The 23,752-nt window shown below is 42.2% G+C and overlaps 1 protein-coding gene across 1 annotated transcript in view; it reads left to right on the top strand.

The window, feature by feature from the left end:
• TNFAIP8L3 (TNF alpha induced protein 8 like 3) overlaps nucleotides 1-18,778 on the top strand; it is a gene marked incomplete at both ends in the record, with an annotated part of 45,279 nt that extends 26,501 nt beyond the window's left edge. The window contains one exon of the mRNA XM_080626593.1: nucleotides 18,216-18,778. Coding sequence (XP_080482719.1) covers nucleotides 18,216-18,778 — 563 coding nt within the window. The remainder of the gene's footprint in view (nucleotides 1-18,215) is intronic.
• Nucleotides 18,779-23,752: the final 4,974 nt, after the last annotated feature.

Below are 23,752 nucleotides of genomic sequence, written 5' to 3'. Positions count from 1 at the left end.
ACAGGAGGTACTGCTATTAATGCAATACAAAATGTCTATTAAACAATAAAGAGTGAGTTAATGCACTATGTGTTGTTCTACGCTCTCCATCTAATCTTTCCTTACCAGAGTAGGTATGTGTTGTAGATTTTACAGGGCAAATGAGTACCTACAGACAACTGGGAAAGTAGATAAAATCGAAATCCATAGAAGTGTACCCATTTCATTTAGACCATGCTAGATGCTGTCAGAGATCTAACCTGGTTTTTGGCATGGTTTTTTATTTGAAGTCCATTTTTCTTGTATAACAAAGAAAGGGGAAAACATTACACAAGCAGGCCCTGAAGAGAGAACAGAGTGTGATTACAGTTGCCCATATTTAACAAAACACATTAACTAGCATATGTGATAAGAATGACAGCCAAGAAATAACACAGAACTAAGAGTTCCAGAGATGTTATAAATCACGAGAGCTTGGTAGAGCTAGCCTATAATATTTCAACACTTTGGAGGTTCTCATCATTCACTGCACACATTTATCCATTCCTATCTCTGAAGCTGTTCTTTTCATTTAATGCTTTGGTGACCTATGCCTTTTGTCTCTTTACTTCTGAAGCTAAAGCAAATATAATGTCATTAAAAGTCACTCCTAACTCTAGCCATTGACTGAAGTAATTTATATTCCCATATTCCGGATGAATTGCATAATTATTTTATGAAAAGACAAAAAAAAAAAAAAAGGAGGAATGAGGCAAGAACAGACTCAGTAAGATTCAGCTTGTTCGCTGTTTGAGAAGTTGTCATAGTGAAAAATAAACATAACTAAGAGAAATCAGAAAACAGTCCTGCCCTGCACTTACTGATCCAGTCCCCAGTCTGGAGAATGAGAGTATGCGAAAGACATACTGTTTGCATTTAGGACATTAATTCAGGCAGTAACTAGTGTGCAAAGCCTGGCTATCCTCTAGTACCTGAGGGAAATCAGAACAATAACAGAAGGTATCCTGTACAGAGACAATACAGTGAGAAACATGATGCAAGGAATCTCAAAAAATATGGTTGATTGGAATATGTCCCCTTTGAATAGTGAGTTCCCGGTAATAGAATTAGGAAAGAGCACCTGCTGGATATTAAATCTGTCTTGGATGAGAAAATGGCTGGAGGCAAACCAAAGTACGTCACGGAAAGTAAAGAAGCATCTTTGGAAAAATAATCTCCCTGTCATCATACATGACATCATAATTTTACATGGCCAGTTTAGGCTATTATCACTGGTATCAGTAGAGACTTTCTCTCATGAAACACTAAATATAGCACAAGGATTCTGATCTATGCAGGAGCAGGTAGAATCATGTCCTAAATCAGCTTGTTCATATACAACCTTAGGACCTAGATGTATTTCAGGGACAGAGCCTCATATAGCAAATGCTCCTACACAAGGAGGGTGTATCCTCTGTGTGAGTTTCAGGAAGAAGATGCATCAGCCAGCCATGGGCATGAGCATGGGACCAGTACGTGGGCAGTGACAGCTGACTACTTTTTGCTTTTTAAGTGACTGTTTCCATTTGTCAGAAATTTTGCAAGCTGTGGCATGCTGCTTGGGGTTCGAGACAGTCTCTCACTATATGAGAGAGAGATTTCTGGCTTTTGGAGGTTTATTTCTTTGATAAAAGCTTTCAACAAGCAATTTCTGTGTATATGAAAGTCAAATAAGTGTCCACTGATGCAACATCATGCTAGCACCACTGGGCTGCACTTGATGACAGTTCACATAATGGGAAGCTAGTCTGAGAGGCTCACTGGGGTGCCCATTTGCTGTGAGAAAATGTGATTTTATCATGAGCATATTTTGCATTGGAGGGATGGTTGTTAAGCATGCCGGAAGGGTAAAGCTTCTGCAGTGTTTTCTCTGTAAGCATGAGCGTATTTAATATTTAGGCAGAGAATATTGAAAAGCAGCGAGTGGTAAATCATATTCAGGCTTTAGGCTTGAAGACAGGACAGACAGCTGGCTGATGGGGAGATGCTGATAGCATATCTCCTACAGCAAACCTGAGAGGACTGTAGCTAGGGAGGACCCAGTGCTGCCAGGAGCTGAAGAAGTGCAGGTGAGCAAGTTCACCCCAAAGGCAAAGGCAGGCCTGAATACTTAGCACTATGCCAAGGAGTCCTCAACAGCACACCATGAGGCCCAGAGGAAGAGAACAGATTGCTGCAAAAGAAACTGTTTGAATAGACTTGGGTGGGAAAAAAGAGAAAAAAAGCATGCCAGCTCTTGAGTTTGGCAGCAAACCCAGCTCCACTAAGGTGAGCCCAGCTGAGCTACAAATCTGCTCAGTTATTTGCCAAAGGAAGCTTCAAATAGATTGTAGTGTAAGGCTTAATAGCATAACACTGGCAACTCAAATTTGCATTAATTAAAATGAAGAATAAACCAAAGGGCTCCTCTTCCAGACCTTTCATGTTGAATAGATAATGTACTATGTCTCTATCGGGAGGACTGAGAAATGTGTCTCTTTTGGCTTAAATCACCCTGGGAAGTTCCATTGAATTAATAATGACTGTTGGTAAAAGTTAAATTATTCTAGAGCATCATTCAACTTAATGATAGAATTTACTTAAATGTTCCTGCAACAGTTATTCCCTATGAGCAGTATAGCAATACCTATATTCAGAGCACTAACACTGGATTATCATCCTCTAGGCTTTGTGGTGCAAACCCGTAGGAATCTCTTGCGATTTTTTGGTATTTGAAAAAATAGTAATGAATGACAGGTACTCAGTCATGCCTTTTTAAGGCTCCAGTCTCCACTTAAAAGCGTACAAATATATCATTTGATTAAAGGCTCTGCATGGCAGTGGTTGCTTTCCACTAATTGTTTAGCAGATGTGAATGTCTCTGGGTTACGCTACTGCGGGAGCACAGAGCAGGAACTACAGACAGATGTTTCAGGAAAAGCTGAACCCTACAAAACTCATGAGCATAGCAGTCTGTAATCCAGTTCCCATAAACATGACACAGTGGAGAACATACAGATAGAGGTGATCCTGCCCCTCCACTCGTCTGTTGTGAGACCCCACTTGGAGTATTGTGTGCAGTTCTGGTGTCCTCAACATAAAAAGGACATGGAACTGTTGGAACAAGTCCAGAGGAGGCCACGAGGATGATCAGGGGACTGGAGCACCTCCCATATGAAGATAGGCTGAGAAAGTTGGGGCTGTTCAGCCTGGAGAAGAGAAGGCTGCGTGGAGACCTCATAGCAGCCTTCCAGTATCTGAAGGGGGCCTGTAAGGATGCTGGGGATGGACTGTTCATCAGGGATTGTAGTGACAGGACAAGGGGTAATGGGTTAAAACTTAAACACAACAAGTTCAAGTTAGATATATGGAAGAAGTTCTTTACCGTGAGGGTGGTGAGGCACTGGAATGAGTTGCCCAAAGAAATGGTGAATGCTCCATCCCTGGCAGTGTTCAAGGCCAGGTTGGACAGAGCCTTTGGTGACATGGTTAGTGTGAGGCGACCATGGCAGGGCATTGGAACTAGATGATCTTAAGGCTGTTTCCAACCAAAGCCATTCTATGGTTCTATAAGTCCCTCTTCAAGAAAGGAATTCTTTTTCTTCATTGTCTAAAAAGTTGAATAGGAAACATGAGATAGGGCAGAATTTGGTTTGTTCCTACGGGACTGGGGAGACCTGAGAAAGAAGTAGATTTTGTCATGCTTCTTCAAGCAGAAAGAGCACTGAATTCAGCAGAGCCTTAGAACAGGCCTAAGAAATGCAATGTTAGGTCTCTCTGAAAAAGGACTTACCTCCCTAAAAAGCAGTGGTAGGAAGCTAAGCATTATTTCCCGTCAGGCAACTGCTAGACTATCTGAGGAAACTCCACAGGGTGTTCACTCTTGGAATACCATATCAAAATCCAGGAGAGATAAAATGGGTCTAAATTCATCTTTGGCAGCTTTCTTGGTAAGCCTCAAGAAGATGCCTATGCTTAGAATGGCTCCAGACAGAAAAGTAGCTCTGTTTCTTCAGCATGTACTACAGACACTAAAAAAACATGCTTAAGATTGAGAAATGGCAAAGTTGACCAAATTACAAGTTTTGATGGAATGATTTTTTTGGTCCCAAGCACAGTATTTTAGCAGAATTTTCTATTATTCTGTTACCATTAACCAGATCTAAAGGCAGCAGCAGTTTTGCTGTTATCTGAAACAGCGAGATGGTAACAGCATGTGAGCTGTGCTACATTTCTTTTTCCTAATATCAGGCAGGGCCTCATTCAGTTCATGTGGAGTCTCTCTAGAGACTGTTGTTGCTGCTGTATTCAGAGGTAACAATTCTGCATTATGCTGGATTCAGCTGATGCTTTCAGTACAGGTGTAGGTATCAGCACATATAACCTCAGTACATATGTACTCAGACATTTCTCAGAATTGACACCTCAGGAGGGATGCCACATTCTGCTTATCTGTGCTTATCGTTGAGACTTGTCCTTTCAGGGTTTTCTTTAGGTAACATAAAGGCAGTGATTTTTTTCATGTTTCCTCTGCAGATTCCATCCTCACTCCATATAGCTGCAGTATCATATGATGAGGATACGCATATGTATATTAACAAGAAACAACACATCCACAACACATTGCTGTTACTCACATGCCTCAGAATAATGAAGCAGACCTCCTAAGAGCAGCCTTGGCTGTTTCAGTACTTGTCCAGCATCTCTTCCATTTCTGCTTTCTTGAAATAAAGAGTTGCACTTAGAGTGAACTTCTGCACCATGGGTGGTTACAGCAACTGCTGTTAAACTCTTATTAGAGACTCCCTGATGACAAAGAAAGCGTCCCTGTTATCAGGATACTTCTCCTAACGTGATATATTTTGCAATATATGTACACACCATGAACAAGATAAAAGTGCAAAACCAGATTATTTCATTAGCGTTTATTCTCTAAAGGAGTTTTGACTGTAAGATGTTATTTATGCTGCTTGGGTCAGTTACATCCCTGTGAAAGTATTGATGATATGCTTAGAACTTTAGCTTAAACCCATAAAAAGGACATTATCATTTATAGTCTAGTTTCTCCTCCTTGTTTTCCAGTATGACCTCAGGATTCTTTTCTTTCCTTAGTCTAAGACAGCAAGACACTGTAATTCTCAGCAGATACTGTTCATGCAGATCTTAAACCAAGGGGGAACAGAACTGATCTGCAAATCCACCTTACTGGATTTTGTATCCTTCCACAAGAAATAAACTTTTGCTCTTACAGTTAGACTCCGCATACGTTTTCATTAGGCTGTACTAAGGTTTTCATGGCTTCAAAACTATTCCTTTTGGTAAAGAAAATTCTGGATAAATAGTGGTCATTCTTCACGACTGGGTTAAAGAGAATGAATACGGAGAATACAGCAGGCGTCCTACTTCATGTGGGATGGACAGATAAATAATCTGTGTCTTTTTTTTCCCACGGGGATGGAATCCATCACATATTCCATTCTTAGTGTTTTGTGCATCTGGATTGGACGCTTGACCCAAGAGTGCAGATGAGCAGGCTTAAACCACGACAGCAGGGCAGGGCAGATCAACCTAAGGACATACTAAAGTCCAAATCAGGCTTCATCTTAAAGGAAAGCAGGGTTACAGATCACATCTGAGACATGAGGCCATATGTGCTTTCTTCCTACCAATAAATCTCCAATCAAATGCACCAAAACTTGTAAAAGATGGAGAGCATGATGGATCCCAGCTGCACTGACCAGTGTTAATTTTTCCTTTGCTCAGGAGTTTTCCATTTAGAATCAGGGCTGGCCATCTCCCCAGCAGCTAATCCTTCTCTAGAGGCAGGGTAAAAAAATCACCAGGGAAACAGTAAAGAATTGTTTAAAACAATAAGTAAATGAAGACTCCTCTAGTTTTGTTGTCCTTTTTTTGGGAGCGACAATAAACAGGCATAAGCAAAGTCTGTTTTTAAGTATTCATGTCTTTGGCTTTCCAGTTTCAGCTTTGCTGCTAAGAAGTACTTTTCTAACAGTTGCAGACTTAAAACAAGACATTGTTTTCACGCTAGATTAACAGTATTGACACAATCAGTTTAGATTTTTCTTGTAAAGGTGCTCAGAGCACCAGTGTTTGTGCATGGCCACTATTCCAGCATACCACACACCTCATCTGTTCTCTGTTGAAGAATGGGGGAAAACCCTAAACTACAAGGAAAAGGAATTTACTTACTTGCTTGTCAGCCAGGGTAAGCAATGACATTATATATATATATATATATATATATATATATATATATATATATATTTCAACTTGTAACACCACTGGTTCATCTATAGCTATACCACTGAACTAATTCATTAAAGATGGATTCTACAGTATCATTTCTGATGGTTATAAACAAACAGCAAACTGGTTTTGTTTCAGCAAGGCCAGAGTGGGATTGTCTGTTAGAAGTCTCTAAAGAAATCTGTATAATTCTACTGGGAAAAAACAAATAAATGCTTCAGATGAGTTAAAAGAAACCAGAGCAGGCACCATTCAGGCAGTGATATTATCAGCAGCTCTTACTCAGAAAGGGAGGATGCCCTCAGGTCGTTTATGGACTTGCACAAGCAACATTCCCATCTGGTGTTGCGCCAGTATTGTAAAGCTGTCCCACAGAGCATCAGATAATTTGAGCTGGAGGAAACAAAACTGTCTGCTTCAAATGGCAGTGAAATTCACACTGCAGTGTTTGTGCGGGTGGAGCAAGGACCTGTTTACTGAAAACTACTATGCTAAGTTTAAAACCTGGGTCTGAAAAGCTGATGGTCCCTCTATCCGGCAGGCAGGCACAGAGCAAGGGTAATGCATGGCCACCTGCTGAGGCACTGCGTACTGAGGCAGAAGGATGTGGGGCAAAGAGAGCAAGGGATGCTCTGCAGCCAGGAGGGTCACTGGTATGGCAAGTGGTGAGTTAACCTGGAGCATTTCCTTTACCCCAAAAGACTTCACAAGTTGCAGTAACAAGATCTTTTATAGTCCTCCTCTCCCTCCTGAATATTCTCAGACTAGGAATTAGTATTTTGGACTGCGCTTAGTGATACATCAGGTATTTTTAATCTAGGCTTTGCATTATGGAGGGGACGAAAACTGTTGTAAGTACACAGGCATAGGTCGCACCCACATACCTTGTAAGTAATGATGCTTTAACACAGCAAGTATTATAAGTGGGCATGTGATTTTTTCTTTTAATTGACTCCCCCAATGCACATAAGCAAAGAATAAAAATAGGACAACAAACAGTCTATGCATAAGGTTAATTAAACTTTCTTGAGAGTTTTAAATGTTTTGGTCAGTATAGTGTGCCTGTTCCTGGCTTGGAAAAGATAACTGCTGCCACACTTCTTGCCACTGTTGCCTGCTTCGTCTTTCCCTCATTTGATTTTCTTCTCTGGTTTAAAAACAGAGTTTGGAAGCATGGCTGGTGCTAATTGGAAAAATTAACAGTTCCTCTGGCATTTTATTTAGGGATCCATAGTATGTTTTTCCAGATATACATGATCTCTGCAATTCATTTATTCCGCTTCTATGCATCACCTTCTTAAAACCTGCTGGTCAAGCAACCAAATACCAAAGTAGCAGGACAATAAAGCGCATGGTGTTCATAAAAACCAAAACAATCAAAGATACACAAATGCCATGAACTTAAATCAATTCCAAAGTTAAACAGCCTGCCTTTCCCCTTCACCCCCAGATTCCCTTGGCCTCTTCCCATTTACATACACACACTGTTCAGTGTTACCCCTACCCATCCAACACTTACACTGTCTCGGTGTACTCAAAGCATTTCAAGCACAGAAGGCTAAACAGTACTGTCATGGGGTTTTTGTTTTTAAAAACAAGACAAAAACACATGACAAGAGTGAATTTCAATGTTGCTTCCAGTCACTCCCCTCTGTGGGACAAGGTGGGCTATTTTGGGTGTATCTGAACAGCACACTGGAGGATGGTGAACAGAGCCATATGCTTGGCAGAGATAGATACTGGTGTAGTTCTGCAGGGATGCAGTGCTGGAGCTGCCAACCCCCATCGTCTCCCCTTGGATGTAACAGAGCTCAGACTTGTGCAGCTGGGAGCCCGCTTGGTCAGCAGCAGCTTGAGACCTTCTGCAGTTACAGCCTATAGTGGGGGTTTTGAAAGTTTATTCACCTTGACCTGCTTTAACAGAAATACTTTTCCCCCTATTTTTAAGCCTCCTATTAAGCTATAGAGAAATGCCAACTTGGAGCTTCAGAGCATCTTCAGACCAGCTCCCCTCGGGTCTCGATTGCTTGCTTTCTCACGGAATTTTGTACATCCCTAGAGCATAGATGTGGTTATTTTTCATGCCACTCTTAATATATTAGAGTTAAAAATAGAATTACTCTATGTAAAAGGCAAAGACGTTGTGACTCTGGAGAAAGAATAGTGTACTGCAACAACAGGCAACTTTAAGGCACAAAAATAAACCCTCAATTTTCTCCCTGAGGGGGATGAGAAATGACAGGTGGGGGAGAGAGAGATCTGTGAATCAGTACCCAATCGCCTGTTTCTTAGCTGCACTTTTTCTGTTTAAAGCACACATATTACACAGAGGTTGTTTAATATTTAGGGCTGATACTGCCAAGCCTTGCTTTACTAACAGCATATTATTATGTTCCTACTGGGAACAAGTGGCTCCTGCATGCTAAAGAGACTTATGTGGAAGGAATAGAAAGCATTCGGGCTACAGAAGCACAGGGAAATCTGCACCTCCTGTTAACCAGGAGTGATAATGTGGCAATTGCCAAGCATCAAGCCCACAAAAGCACAGATGCTTCTACAGCCCTCATCTTTCCCTCACCTTATCAGAGAGGGTATGCAAGAAAACACAGAAAAGCTTACGCAGCCTGATCAGGAATCCATGTAATTCATGAACATGGACTCAAGCCCCCCAAGATCTGTTGCAACTGTCATATTGGTCAAATAAACATCAGAAAAAGGGAATAGCTGCTTCTGGACACCAAATCCCCCATCTACAGCAGGAAAACATAGCCAGAGGTTGAACCAGGAGATGTGCTTCTGCAGGTGATCACTGTGCACATATATAGCCAGTGGAAAGCACCTACCATACAGTCGTACACTGCCTGCCCCGGCTCTGTTTTCTGTGCGTATGTGGTCTGAGGCAGGTGGTGATGTGTTTGTTTTAGAGCGGCAAGAGAAGGGACCGAATTGTTACTGCATTTTTGGATCAAGGAAGATTGTATGTACTGAAATCAGAAAGCCGCAGCAGCTTTAAGCGATCCTAGCTGCTGGCTTCCAGGATGTATAGCTGTGTTCCCCATGCTTAGATAACACAGGCTGGATTGTCTATGATTCAGTGCTTGCAAGTTTGTTTTTTGTTTTCCTCTTCAAGTCTTTGTTCAAAACAGAATTTACTGGCTTAGAAACCAATCATAAAGTAAAACTGCAGGCAGGTTTTACAGATCATCTACAAAGAGAAGTTGCTACAATAATTGCATCTGGATAAAACCAGAATAGCTGCAAGATCTTGAAGGGTTTCTCATGGCTTCTAAGAGCCACGGTAGCAAATAACACTTTGGCAAGAAGTCCTTTCTTTTCTAGGTAATTGTTACTTTTGTGTGAAAGAATGCGATGGCAGAGTCTTTTTAAAGAAGCCTGTGAGGCTTTTTACCTTAACAAGATAATTGGTTTATCATTCATTATATGCCTGATGCTTCCCCAGAGACTTTGTCCCATCTAAGCAATAAACAGTTCCTTAGCACATATCAAAGAACTCATTACTGTCCTGTTGTGAAAATTACATGGCCAGACATTAAAACAAGCATAATTTTCCTATAGAGATAATAATTATTTGTCTAATTAAGTATTTTTGCTATGTAGTCACCATGATACCTTATTCTTAAATGAAGTGTGGTAATTGTGGAGAAGACAAAGGAGATGAAACACAACTGTTTCAGAGACTGAAGTTACATTCTTTAACAGTTACTGCCCAGGATTTGCTAAGTAGCATATATTAGGGGGTGAGGAAGAAGTCGCTGACAGCTTGAAGGCCAGAAAATCCTCACCTGTTGCCACCAAAGCACTGTCCTAAGATCCTGCTGTAGTATTTTGCACGTATCAGCATGCCTCTCTGCTCCAGAAGACTTTTTTTGATCAAAGTTAGCATTTAAAGAAAAACCCACTAATATAATCATAAATACCTATCTCAAAATATAGCAACAGGATCAATAGGTCAATGCAATAGGTAGTAACCAATGCTCCCACATTCCCATTCCCTAAAGATCAGCCCAGGCAATGCCTTGGTCTATTGTGTCTCAATCTGTTGCGCATTCCTCCCTTGTCAAACCTTTGCCATCAGTGTGCAAGCTTTGTCTTGTGGTGTCCAGGCAGAGTTAAATCAGCAGCTTCTGGGGTAGGGGTGCTCAGTCTTTTCAGTGGAGCTTGCCACTTGCTATCAACATAATGAGTTGACACTGAGAGACTTCAAACCACTTTATGAAATACAGCGTTCAGTTTAAAATCTGTTTTAGTTCCATAGGAAAGCTTCAACAGCCCAGACACCACGGTATTTTGGTATCACTCCTGGCAGACAGAGTTACTTAATTCTGTAACACCTCGGCACTTTCAGATAAGAGCAAAGCCTTCTTCATACTTGGTGTGTCCCCCACGTGTGCTGTTTAAGCAAGCTCTGCATTGTTTACACACCACCAGCTGCCAGAAGCTAACCAGATGTGTTTGCTGCCTTGGCAGAGCTTCCCTGCATGCTACAAAATGGGAGGTGCAAAGTTTAAACTGAGCACCTGTAAGTCACTCTTCAAAGATGCCATTTCCTGGGCTGCAGCTACGTTTAGGTTTGGTTCTGATATATGCTATCAGGATAAAATTAGTATCTTAAGTAACTGGTTTTGGAGAGGCGACTTTCCTGCTTGCATGTGCCAAGCTCGTACTTGGCAAGCCAGACTCCAGGGCTGGGTTGTTAGCAAAGCAGTTGCTGCCTGGTACCGGGACCCAACACATGGAGATGATCCTCACTGAGCCTTTTGTCAGGGAGTGGTTTCCTCTCTCACATGCTGGATGTGAGTTTACAGGATATGGCCAAGTGTATTAGTGCCAAATAGCAGCCATAAAAAATCTGGCATAATGTCAGCTGTGCCATATAACCCAAAGGAGCTTTTCTGAAGGTTTCCACACCATGGGCAGTTCCAGCCACAGGACAGCACTGTCACCCAGACACCACTTGCCAACTACTGTGTTTAGACAGGGTAGAAGAGTACAACACTGTAGTTCAATCCCCAGCCAGCTACAGGGGGTAGCAGGAGAACATCTTAGCCAAACCCTTTCTTGGCAACTCCAGCTGAGCCGATGGAAACTGCAGCTGAGCTCCTCTCCCCCTTGGTATCATCTCTGGAGGCATTACCAAGACAATGACAATAGTTTCGAGGCTTGTTCTGCATTGTGCCTCTTCTTTTTACACAAGGGGCTCCCCAGCCTACCACCACCTCTGCCAGGTACTGAAAGGCACGCTCCAGTATGTAGCAACAAGAATTGTTAATAAAGTAAATGCTAAATAAAAACCAGCTGCTGAAATAAGACCATCACTACAAATTTCCAGTTGCTAGATTCCCAGCGAGTGCTTTTTTGTGGCATGATTGCTGCTCATATAAAGCACTGAAGGGAAAAATGGTCTTTTTCCTTTTTCCATTCAGTCATGTTCCCTCTGTACAGGGCTATTGCTGCCATTTCCAGCGTGTGCAGCTTTTGCCTTCAGACATTTGGATACCCGTACATTCCCCCAGAATCATATAATTATCAGCCTGTAATCTCCTGTTCCACTATGGAGATGAGCAACTCTTTTATGTTCATAGTAACAATATAGAAGTGTTAAGAGTTTGAGCATCGAGCCCCTGGTGCTTACACATGTTTACATTGGCCCTCCCAGAAAGCTGATATATTCCATCTGGTCTATTGGATTTCTTGGCTTAAAGTTACTGGAAACACTGAATGTTTCTTCTGCAGTGATCCTGTAGCTGTCCAAGAGCAACACACTCACTTAGAGCTAACACCCTGGCCGCCATGCTAAATGCTATGGAAGAAGTGCTTTTAGTGCACTTTTTTTCCTGTCTGCTTTTAGAGCTATTTTGAAATCCTGAGTTCTGCGGTTCACTTTTCTAGTCAGTCTTATAGCATGTAAGGGATTCTTAAAGGATAAACAAAACACACAGGTTTGCAGCTCATTACTTCTATTTTGCCCAAATGCTGCAAATGAAACAACCAGATCTTTTTGCTCTTTGTTTTTCTACACTCTCATTTCCAAATCTGCACTAGATTTTTCTTTTCCTTATAGCTTTACATATCAGCTTAATAAAACTCCTTGCTCTTATTTTCCTCAAATGTTGTTTATGCTTTCTTAACTATTGATGTCAAGAAAAAGAGACATCACAGATCACTCCAGGTTATAATGGAACAAGCTGCCAGCCTTCTAAATTACCAGCAGCAACACTGGAATAACTGTGCAGATATCCACCACTCATTTAGCTCTCTGCAAGAGCTTTATCATGCAGCTGCCTCCTTCCTTCTGCTTGGCTGTCCGGACTCTCCAGGCTCAGGGGCAGGTAAGCACCAGGTTAAAATACAAACTGGGTCACACAAATCACCAAAACAGCACATTCCTACACCAGTATTCACAACCCAGCTATCCCATACTGTGGCAGACTCCTTCGAGTGTGCCTGTCCCCTGGCTTAGTCCATCTCCCACAGTCTTGAGCAACTGCTAGCAGCTGGAGGGATGCCTGCATTTCCAACAGCACTGCTGACTCCTTAAAGCCTGTCTTTTGCTGCAGAAGCTGTTCTGCATTTGAAAATTGAGGATTCAGGAGTATTAAAAGTATTTCAGCCTTACATCATCTTTACTTTCCAGTGTATTTCTCACTTGTTAAGATTCAGCCCTTTGCCTACTTACAGCACAAATGGAACACAGATGCAGGGACCTTTTCACATTCCCATCACCTCCCATTCCTGCCAGGCTGCAGAATCCCACTGCAGTTCTGCAGCCTCTTCATGCCTTTAGCTCAGTCCTTTAACTTACCACAGCTCAACTCACCTCTCAAGCTAAACCCCTGTCCAATACACTGCTTGGCAATAGGTTGAAAACAGCCCATCACCAACCACTGGAAGCTGGGGTTGTACTCGCAGCACGTGGGAGATCAGACACAGCTCCAAGTGTGATTCACTTTAGACCAGGTGAAGTCAGTGGTGGAGGTAATTGATTAATTAGTGCAAGCTGGAGCAGGCACTACGGAAACAACTCCCCGTGTCAGGTGTAACTCCACAGAACCAAAGAGGTTGCTTTGCATCCCTCCTCTCCAAGCAAGCCTGCTAATACAATTAAAACTGCACTAGACAAACTCCACAGAGACACTTCAGATTAACTCCTACTCTCCCCATTTTCACCTGTGAAGCAGCACTCCCTCCAGAGCTCACTTCAACACATCTTTCAGCCCTTTGCCAGCAGAGAAAATACCCTGGCTGCAAAACTTTGTTAAGGCTTTGACTATGAAGTGGCAAACTGGGAGGGAAATGGATTCATATCAGGGGTTTGTTTCTATGTCTGCATAATTGCTTTCAGAAAACGTCGACCAGGCTCTCTCCTGGGCATTGTGGGAGCATGTTCTGGTTCACTGGTTCTGCCATGTGTTTTGTACCGAGTGGCTGAATGCATATTTACATGAAAATAGTATTGCTGAGCATTTAGTTCTAACCATTTTGTACTGGGTACAGCCATCTGGAACCAAACTGCTTCAAGAATATTACAGATGCTCTTGCATGTTTGTCTCAAAAACTTTTAAAATACAGAACTTCCACATCCACCCTCTAGAGTTGCCAAACTTTTTCCACACTTCTGTTATTAGGCAACTCTGTTATTAAGCAATCCTGTTATTAAGTTTAGTGGATGTGAGACATCTTTGTCATACTCAGCACCATGTGCCAGAAGCTGGGCTGTCACTGGCAGGGAGCGGTGTACCATCCTGACCACAGGACTGCCCAGGCACGGGGAGCCTCTCCCTTTGGTCCCTCACGAAGCTGGGTCTGTGCCATTCCCTCTTCAGGCACCACAGCTGTGGAAATACAGGTCTGCAGAACTGCACTTTCTGGAGGATGGAAGATTGCTGTGAGACCAATCCCATCACGAGGGCCTTTTTTATTAGCTTTTATCATACACATCTCTCCAGATGACAGAGAGAGAGGGAAAGAACAGATCTGAAGGCAGAACTGGTCCTTACTTCAGTAAAAACTAAGATGTCAGACTTTCTATAATGGAAGCTAATCACTACCCAGCAAAGCAGTACACTCAGAAGTTGGTTTCTCATTTTTAGCTTTGGTGTAATGTTCCTGAAAGCTAATGGCATCTATAATGTTGTTGCTGATTTGTTTTGCTGTATGAAAGCAAGCAGAAAATAGAATTGCTGTATGTAGGAGGCAAAGATGTTGTTTTTTTGTGTAATGAGCAACATGCTGCAGTAAGAAAAGACTGCCACAGTCAACCTGCAGTCCCCATGAAAGCCTGGATTTAATCATGTGGCTAACTACTTGTGATCTTGGAAAGGCAAAGCATCACCTTGGTGTCTGAACACGACGTGATTTTGGAGGCAGGGATCCAAACAGCCTCTCTCACGCCTTCCAGCATACCCTGCTGTAAAGCTGTGCATGCCTCGAATATAAGCAAAGCTGAGCACAGCCCTTTGCAAACAGCCCCCACACCATTGTCTGGGCTGCACAATGGGGCTGATGACTGCGATCTACCTCCTCCTCACTGCATGCACATTGCCTGACCTCACCAGCAGGCACTCAGGCAGCTGGAGACCAGGGACTGAGGCTCTGCGGAGTGCTGATCCCGGAGTCCAGGTTGGCCACTTGCTCATGCAGCTGGGATGCACCAGTTCTCCTCCTCCCTGAGCTTTCAGTGGTTTCTTGATGTGGTGGAGGGACTGTGGCAGCAGGCTGCAGCTTCTGGATTAACATACAGCACCATCCTATGCTACAGGTGCTGTGTCCCCACCAGGCACTGCCCTTCTCCACTGGCACCTTGTCCGCTTGGGACAGTAGACTGGGAGAAGTGCATGGCAGTCTTGGTGGTGAAACTAATTACCAACTATCACAGATTTTACAATAGAGCAGCACAAATCATGGAAGGAGGCAGGGAAAGGAGTGCACAAAGTAGTTGGATCTATCTGGTTTCCGAGGGCTCTGAGCACCCATGGCTGGCCCAGCTTAGGTGTAGAGCTGCCGTGGTGAGACAGGCTGGAGAGACAAGAGCACAGAGTGGTGAAGGGGGCCACAGGAAGGATAGGAACCATGAAACTGGGGTCCTGGTTTGAGCAGAGGAGAGCAAGAGATATGAGAGGAGGGGATGGATATAGCATTAGGGCCTGGTAAAGGATGAAGGAAAGGGGAATACAGCTTCTAGAAAAAAGTTTAGCAGCGCCAACGAAATAACAGTGTTTTATTTCACTTCTAGAAAGGTGAGAAGGAGCTCAGCCTCATGCTGTTAAGCAGCAGATACCACTCTTGGGATTTGCCATGGAAAAGTGCTCCAGCCCTAACATTCAGTTAAACTCCTCCTGATGCTCTCTAGCTGCGCTGCCCATTTCACAGCTTGTGCACCTTTCACTGGGAGCTGTGTTACTGTCATTTAAGGTACCAAACCCAGGGGTGTCTTGGGGGAAGAAACCCACCTTTTAAAATCATGCTCTGTTCAGTTTCATGGATGACAGCCAAGGCTTTGAATACAGGAACATACCTCAGAAGTACTTATTCGGGGCCAGACAAACCTCACTTCTGCTAAGTTTACTGGAAGCTTTGATGTGCTCATATAGCATCAAATGTCTCTCAGAAAGCACATAGATGGGAGGGCAGCTGCATGCCTGTGTGTGTGAGAACGTGCTGGTGGTTGTGCTGGTCCTGGCTCCCACACAGATGTCCTGGCACACCAGAGACGCATGATGGGGATGCGGTGCTTTGCCAGCCACTGCTTTCTGTGCTCCACGACCGCTGCTTTGGCTCCAGCTGTGGAATTGCCATGGCTCGGCAGAGCTCTCCCTGCAGCGGAGCTGGGCACAGCAGGAGCCATCAGGTCTGTGACCTGGTGCCAGTGACACACAAATGTCATGAACATTAGAAAAGTCAATATTCTAACTGCAGTTATTTGCAGGTTTTGATCAAAACAGATACCGAACTTGATTAATAGCAAACACTACAGGAACAGACGCTAATATTAATCTTCCATTTTACTGTATCAAACGCATATAATTATTCATCACTGATACTATTTATATACCCATGTACTGCTAAGTGAAAGAATGCTTTCATCCTGGTTTTATCATTTCTAGATTAAATCACAGTTTTTTCCATTTCCTCCAGTCGGCAGCTCAGCCCCACAGTTTTCTCTCCAAATGACAGACAATTCTTTTAAGCACATTGAATTATTTTTTCCAGGTGGTGGTTCATTTGCAATTAAATGTTACTCTTTCATGCTGCGCAGTAGTACAGCTGTAGCACACAAAGAAAGATGACAACTTCAATATTCCAGCTAACTTGAAAAACAGAATTTAAACAGAACACTTGAAATTCAGAGGGTTACTTATTCAAAGTGAACACAGGCACCCAGCACCCCTTTTTCCTTATGAGAGGATGTAGGGAGCACGGGGAGGAAGGAGAGGGTGAACCCATGGCAGCGTGAGCGAGGCTGCGGAGCAGACTGAGCCATGGACAGATGTGACAGACGGCAGCTGCGCAGTGGGGTGACAGCATTCCCATGCTGAAGGCTAGAAAAGGGCCCCAGAGCTCACCCAACCAGCTTCAACCCACCCAGGCTCCAAAATCAAACCAGCACTGGAAACTGTGATTGTCACTGTTATCCATAACCTGTTGGTGGTTACCTCCATCGGTTACCTCAATTCCTCTTGCACCAGCCAAGGCTCTGGTCTACCAGTGAGCAGAGTGAGGTCTACGGCTGGCAGGTAAAGACAGGCATCACCTCTGCGTGAGCAAACACTGAGAGGAGGTGTGAGGGAAAGGTGAGGAAGGTATCTGGTACCAAAGAGGCCTCTCTGCTGGCACTCAGCACCCACCTCATCAGCTGTAAGCCCAAGTACATACCAGAATTTGGCTACAGCGACAAAATGCACTTTGATCCAACAGAGACTTCAGTACCCTAGTATTAAACTGGATGATTATTTCATACAAAAGCGTTCTGTTTCGTTTACTTTCTCCATACAGGGTCAGTTAAAAACCAACATTAATGTGAAAACCAGAGGAAGGTCAAAATAACCTCTAGCAATAATTATAGAAGCTCATTGGATAGAGTCCAGCAGGAGTAGCCACATGCTCACTCAGGTGCTGAGTGAAACTTGCACAGATGGGTAAAAGATTAAAAAATCCAAGATATTTATTTGATAAATGTAAAGCAAATAGCTCGGGTGCTTGCATCTGGTGGGACTGCATGCACTAAAGTATCAACATGTCACAAAAATCACATCCTGTAACTTCGCAAACCTGTAACTATCAGGAGAGGCATTGCTACTAGTGATTAAAGCAAAATAAATCATAGACTCAGTCAGGTTAGAAAAGACCTTTAAGATTATCAAGTCCAACCATTAACCCAGCAGTGCAAAGTCCATCACTAAACCATGTCCCAAAGCCACACTGATGAATTAGATCTGTCTTGCTAGTCCTTGGCTGAGATGCTGCTTAGTCTAACAGTGTAACAACAGTGCCTCCCAATGATGAAAGTCTAACTCTTCCAGGGTCATGTATTTATTTGTCACTATCTCATTTTGCTTGTCTCTGATAGCTTATGTATTATTTTGACCGCAACATCTCAAGGGATCTCTCTGCCAAGAAAGCTCTAATATTGAACTTCAAAATTAAAAGCCTAGCAAAGAACCAGAACAAGATATCCCCTGCCAGAATGTTCTGTTCTTAATTTGTAAGCAAAAAACCTCAGTGACAGCAAGACCTGAAACATGGATGTCTGAGACCCCAAGGGTACCTGGAAATAGTGCTGGAAGTGCTCCTGTTACTGCAGCTATGACTATATGTAATGATCAGTGTCACACATAATGTTAAGCACATGGGTCCTACTTTCTTAAGTGCTTGTGAAAATTATTCACCAAATAAAATTAACCTTTCCTCTCTTCTCTCCTATTCTGAAACAGGTCCTGATTATTTCAGCTCCAAGAATCTCGCACTGCAAGCCCAGAAAAAGATCCTGAGTAAAATGGCAACCAAAACCATGGCTAACATGCTCATTGATGACACAAGCAGTGAGATCTTCGATGAGCTGTACAAAGTAACGAAGGAACATACGAGAAACAAAAAGGAAGCCCATAAAATTATGAAAGACCTGATTAAAGTGGCAATAAAAATTGGGATCCTGTATCGAAATAATCAGTTCAACCAAGAAGAGCTGGAAATCGTAGACAAGTTCAGGAAGAAGCTGAACCAAACTGCGATGACAATTGTCAGTTTCTATGAGGTAGAGTACACTTTTGACAGAAATGTTCTTGCAGAACTTCTGAATGAATGTAAAGACCTTGTGCATGAACTGGTAGGTCGACACCTGACACCAAGATCCCACGGGCGCATCAACCACGTCTTCAACCACTTTGCGGATGTGGAGTTTCTAACTGCCCTGTACAGTCTTGATGGGGATTGTCGGCCGTACCTCAAAAAGATCTGTGATGGCATCAACAAGCTACTTGATGAGAAGATCCTTTGAAACTACGCTCCAAACCAAGAAGCCAACCAAAAACTTCTCTCTAGAACTGGCCACCCTTCATGAGCCACGGTGAGCAAGCGAGCTTCCTTCCCACTGGCATCTTAGTACAGTCTCCAACAACGGCCAGAAAGTGCTCACCAGGCTCATGATGAACTTCAATCAGAAAGCTATCAATTTTAATGTTTTGTTCCAATAACTTGGTCTTTTCCAAGAAGCAGAGAGAACAAGGCTGCTGATATTGTGGAGAAAGAGATTGCTACACACCATGATCTTACTACCTTTGTGTACAAGGCTGACATGGGAAAAGAAAAGTAAACTCAAGTGCATGGCTATGTAAAACTAGACAGGTGAAGGCTAAAGAGCAATGCGTGGAATTTACCCCCAGGCCCTTAGTGCATACGTTTTTATTATCTCCATGAAAAAGCTGAGGCAGAAAGTAGGGCTGTAATGGATTAAGCTCACTCCTTTCAAAAGGATCAGGAACCAATATGAGAAGCCATCTCTGATTTTGCATGGTATTTAAGAAGTCTGATAGGAGAATAACAAATAATACAAACTGAGTAGAAGTGAGAGAAAATTTAAAGAACTGCTCAATGAAGCAATGTTTTCATTAGAGAGTTTTGGTTCATACCTGCTAACATGAGGAAGGTTTCATTTTAAATTGGAAAAGCAGCTCAACAGTTTGAGCTCAGTGGTAATCAGAAAACTAGACAAAGCAGTACATCAGTTTCCCCACTCTCAGGGCTTGTGCATCTGGTAACATCAGGCAAGTTTAGGTCGAAGGTTGTGCTGCTCTTTGCACTCTTACTGTTTTGCCTGACAGAATGAAACATTCTTTGTGAGGATTTTGAAATTGCACTTGTGAAGAGGAACATGACAAAGACACCAGTGGAGTGACACCAATGGAGCAACGTTTACATTCCCTATCCTCAAAACATTCAGCATAGATAAAACGCTCAGTTTAACATGACATTAATTTGTGCCTACAGTGAACCAGGTGTGATAAAGGAAGCCCCACTCATGCTTGCAGTGCCATCCAAGGGTAGTACATCTGCAGGAGCCTGAAGAGAACAGTCTTAGACCCTCCACGGAGCTTCGTGAATGATTTTTTTTCTTCAGAATGTTGTTGGTGACTTGGTTTTTTTCCCCTTTTTTAATGAAATAGATCAATGTCTTCAATCTGGAAACATTTTGCAAAGAAATATTGGTTTCTGTCCAGTTTTGTTAGGATTAAGGGAGAACAGGAGTTGAGCAGATAGACAAGCTTGGCACTTGTAGAATCCTGGAGCTGGGAAGGTGCTGACACTAAAGGAAGTGTGTTCAGAAATCTATCCTTGCCCTCTACAAGTTATCCTCCAGCCTCACTTTCATCTACTGGCATTTTAGGGTCATGTACCAGCTCCTTTTAGTTGACACAGATAGCAAACAATCCCATTATCTGGAGATAACACCTTCCATATCACGTATTATACAAAGATGCATGTGCTTGAAAATTGACAAAGACAAGAAAATATATTTGAAAGCCATTCCTCTCTATGGAAAACTTCCAGTGTTGATAATTTATTACTCTAGGATTAAAAAAAAATCATGTTTCTCATTTGAATTTTTAAACACTACGATGGTAGAGAAAACTGCTCAAAATTTTATTCTTTTTCTGTCTTTCCTCACCATAACTGTATTTTATCTCTTACAACAACAGTTCTGGCTGTCACACCTTTATACAGAGAATACACACACCCAGATCATATTCACTTGGATTGTGCTACATGGATTTTTATCTGTTCCCAGGAGAAATCGTTTGGAGCACAGTAAAAATGGCAGCACAAGATATTAGCAGAGCAGCTTGTAGCGATGTAAATTTTCCCCTCATCTTTCCTTTAACCATAAAAATTAAAATTAGTGTCAATGAAGGTGGACAGCTCCTTTGCAACACAGCACAGTAACAAACCGCCAACATCTGGAGCTGCAAACTCAGTCATTTGCAGAGCCATACGTACATGCACCATTAGCTACATTTTTTCCAAGCACGTACTTGTCAGACGATGCTTTTGAACAGTATTTATTGTATCCAACACTCTTGTCTCAGTGCCCACTTCAGATTCTGTGTGCTCGTTTCACTTGTGGCAAACAGATTTAAGATCTTTTGTTTTTTAAAGCCAGAAGAAAGGATTATTTAACATTCAAGATGTCCAAAGGAAAGGGATCTCTGTGACTTTCTGTTTGTGTGTTGCAAGTATCAATATTCAGATTCTGGTATTTTAGATACACCAGCTGAACATCTGTGTTTTATTTATAAATCTGAGTAGCCTTAAGCAAAGAGATGTTTTCAAGTATTTCTCATACTTGCATATCCTGTATATCCATTGTTTACTTTTGTATTTGTAGCTTGGTATGTAATAACATTGCTAAAATATGGGCAATGTTCAGGTCACCCTAAGTATATGATGTATTATCATATTTGTGGATTAAAAATGCGTGATTACTGCCCTTTTTGCTTCCTTTTGATTTATTTATTCTACCATCCAATGTAAACTGAAATTAAGCAATAAGAGAAGGGAATTCAGGGAATCTCAGTGGTCACCTTCTGCAACCTGCATGCTCTTTGATGACCAGATTTTTGTGAAGGTAGGAGCTAGGTATAGTTTAAGGGCTTAAAAAAAACCTGGATATCCACATTTCTGTGCTGTCACACAGATGAAAGACAAACATGCATCAGCAGCAAATGAATTCTGTTTGCCAAAGTTCTCAAGCACTTGAGCTAACAAATGACGTTGACTCAATGTGTTCAGCAGTGCAGCTAGGTCACCAAGGCTCAGCCTAGAAAATGCACCAGCAGTCTGTGTCAGAGCTAGAGCAGATGGAAAATGCTACCAAGCCCCTTCCTGCAAGTTTTCCATGACGTATGTAGCTCAGTTTAGCTAATGTGATTTAAGTTGGGCAGAAGACACATCCTGAAAGATTTCAGATCCCTGCCCTAAACATAGAGATGCTAGAACCTATCAGAATATTTTAACAACAGCAAGCATATATTCTTCTATCCTTATTCCCAAAAAAGGCAAAGTGTTTTGGCTGAAAGAGCTCAAGATTTGCAAACAACTCACATGGCAATTATACTGGAAGCAATTAAGAATTGGCACAGAGAAAGCTGCCAACTACCTTAAAATAAAAGTTTAAAGCAATCTTCTTAAATGGTGTTTTGAGCCGCACTGCTCCTAAAACATTGCTGCCAGATTAATTTTATGAATCATATCATGGCAGGACACAATATTCTTTGCTTCATCACTGCCAACCTAATGTAATGAAGAGAAAAGAATGATCAAGAAACTCTCAAGGGAGTGACCACTTCTGGCATCCTAATGAGATTGCACGTGTACCACAGAACAGTACACTGCACTGCACATGTAATCTTATTTGTGTTGGAGAAACATTCCCACAGAAAGGTATATAAATAGCTGACCCTGAAGAGAACCAAGAGGTAAAGCAGAATTAAGTCTTATCACAACAGCAGAAATGCAAAAGCAAGTCTTAACTGGACGATTTAAGCAGGTCCACTTCTGTCTTCACATCCTTCAATGCCAGAGACAATGTACAGTCTCACAGAAAAGATAATACAGCTTTTCATGCTGAAAAACTACTAGTGGGACTTTACAGGAGGTAAGTACCTTCCCAATATTTAGAAACCATCAGATAATGTCATTTATGACCTACTTGCAAGCACATTAGAACCTTAAGACAGTGCCATGCATAACACAGATTTATTCTCTTGGGTCCTCAAAGGATGAGAAGGGATTTGGAATACCTAGCAGAAAGTAATATAACACAATAGCAGATCTGACCTATGTTTAGGCAAAGGTACTGCATCATACTGCCGCGTTGCACTTCCACCAATTTTCTTACCTAATCACTAGAAATACTTGAAAATGCTCGGTTTAAGTGGGGACAACCTGACAAAACACTTGAAATATGGATCCAGTACAATCACTTACCTGTTGACTCCAAAACATGCAGAACTCCAAGCTGCCCATGGCACAGAGCAGTAAACAGTGTCATCTCCTGGTACCGAGGGTTTTGATCCAAAACTCCATTAACCTGCCAGTTCAGAAAGGTCAGTATATGCTGAATGGCCTCTGGTTGCCTCTTCAAAGTGAATTTCTTTGTGCTAACCAAATTACATGCTCTCTTCCTTCTAGCCTATTTCTATGCACCTTATCTCCCTTTCCCTGAAAACAGGCTAAACCCCCAAGACCTGGTAAGTTACAAAGAAAAATAAATGGGAACACCACAGACAGTGAAGATACTTGCTAAAGGATTTTCAATACAGAACTAGATGAAAGAATACTCCTTTGTGCAATTACTTATGCAGCTATATCTCATTTTTGAGACAAATGGATTACGGATCACAGGGATTCCCAGCACTGAATTGCTGATGTTCTTTAGGGCCTAAGCTTCCCACTTCAGCCAGAACTGCCGTGCCAGGATGCACTCTTAGAACATACCAACAGCCCTGCCATAAAAAACAGCCTCATGGTTTAGATGAGGGCTGCAACCACCTTCAACTCAGCAATTACATCAAACTTCCCAAAATCCCAACTCCTTCTCAGCACTATAGCAAATGGTGTGTTATGTTAGCATTGGACTTAAAAATAAATGCTATTGCTGTCAACTATGAATAACAAGAGACCCTAAAGTCTCTTGTGATGCTTAAAAACAAATCCTACAATCTGGCAGCATTACAAAAAGAGTATTGGGTAACATGAGCTGGCACACAGAACGCTGTTCAAAAGATCCGAAGTGTACGCCTTTGCTCTTATGCCTCCAACAGGCTGCAGGACATATCAAACACCAATGGATTCAAGACTTCCGCAATACATTCTTCATCACTGTTCAGATGCAAAGAGAAACAATTAAAATAGAACCTTGTTCTTAATATGCAGAAGTACCGCTACGTGTGGTAGCAAAGAATATTTAACAAGT

This window comes from Psittacula echo (genome assembly GCF_963264785.1).
Source record: "Psittacula echo genome assembly, chromosome: 10".
In the NCBI taxonomy this organism is placed as follows: Eukaryota; Metazoa; Chordata; class Aves; order Psittaciformes; family Psittacidae; genus Psittacula; species Psittacula echo.
This window is presented reverse-complemented; position numbering and strand designations above follow the sequence as displayed.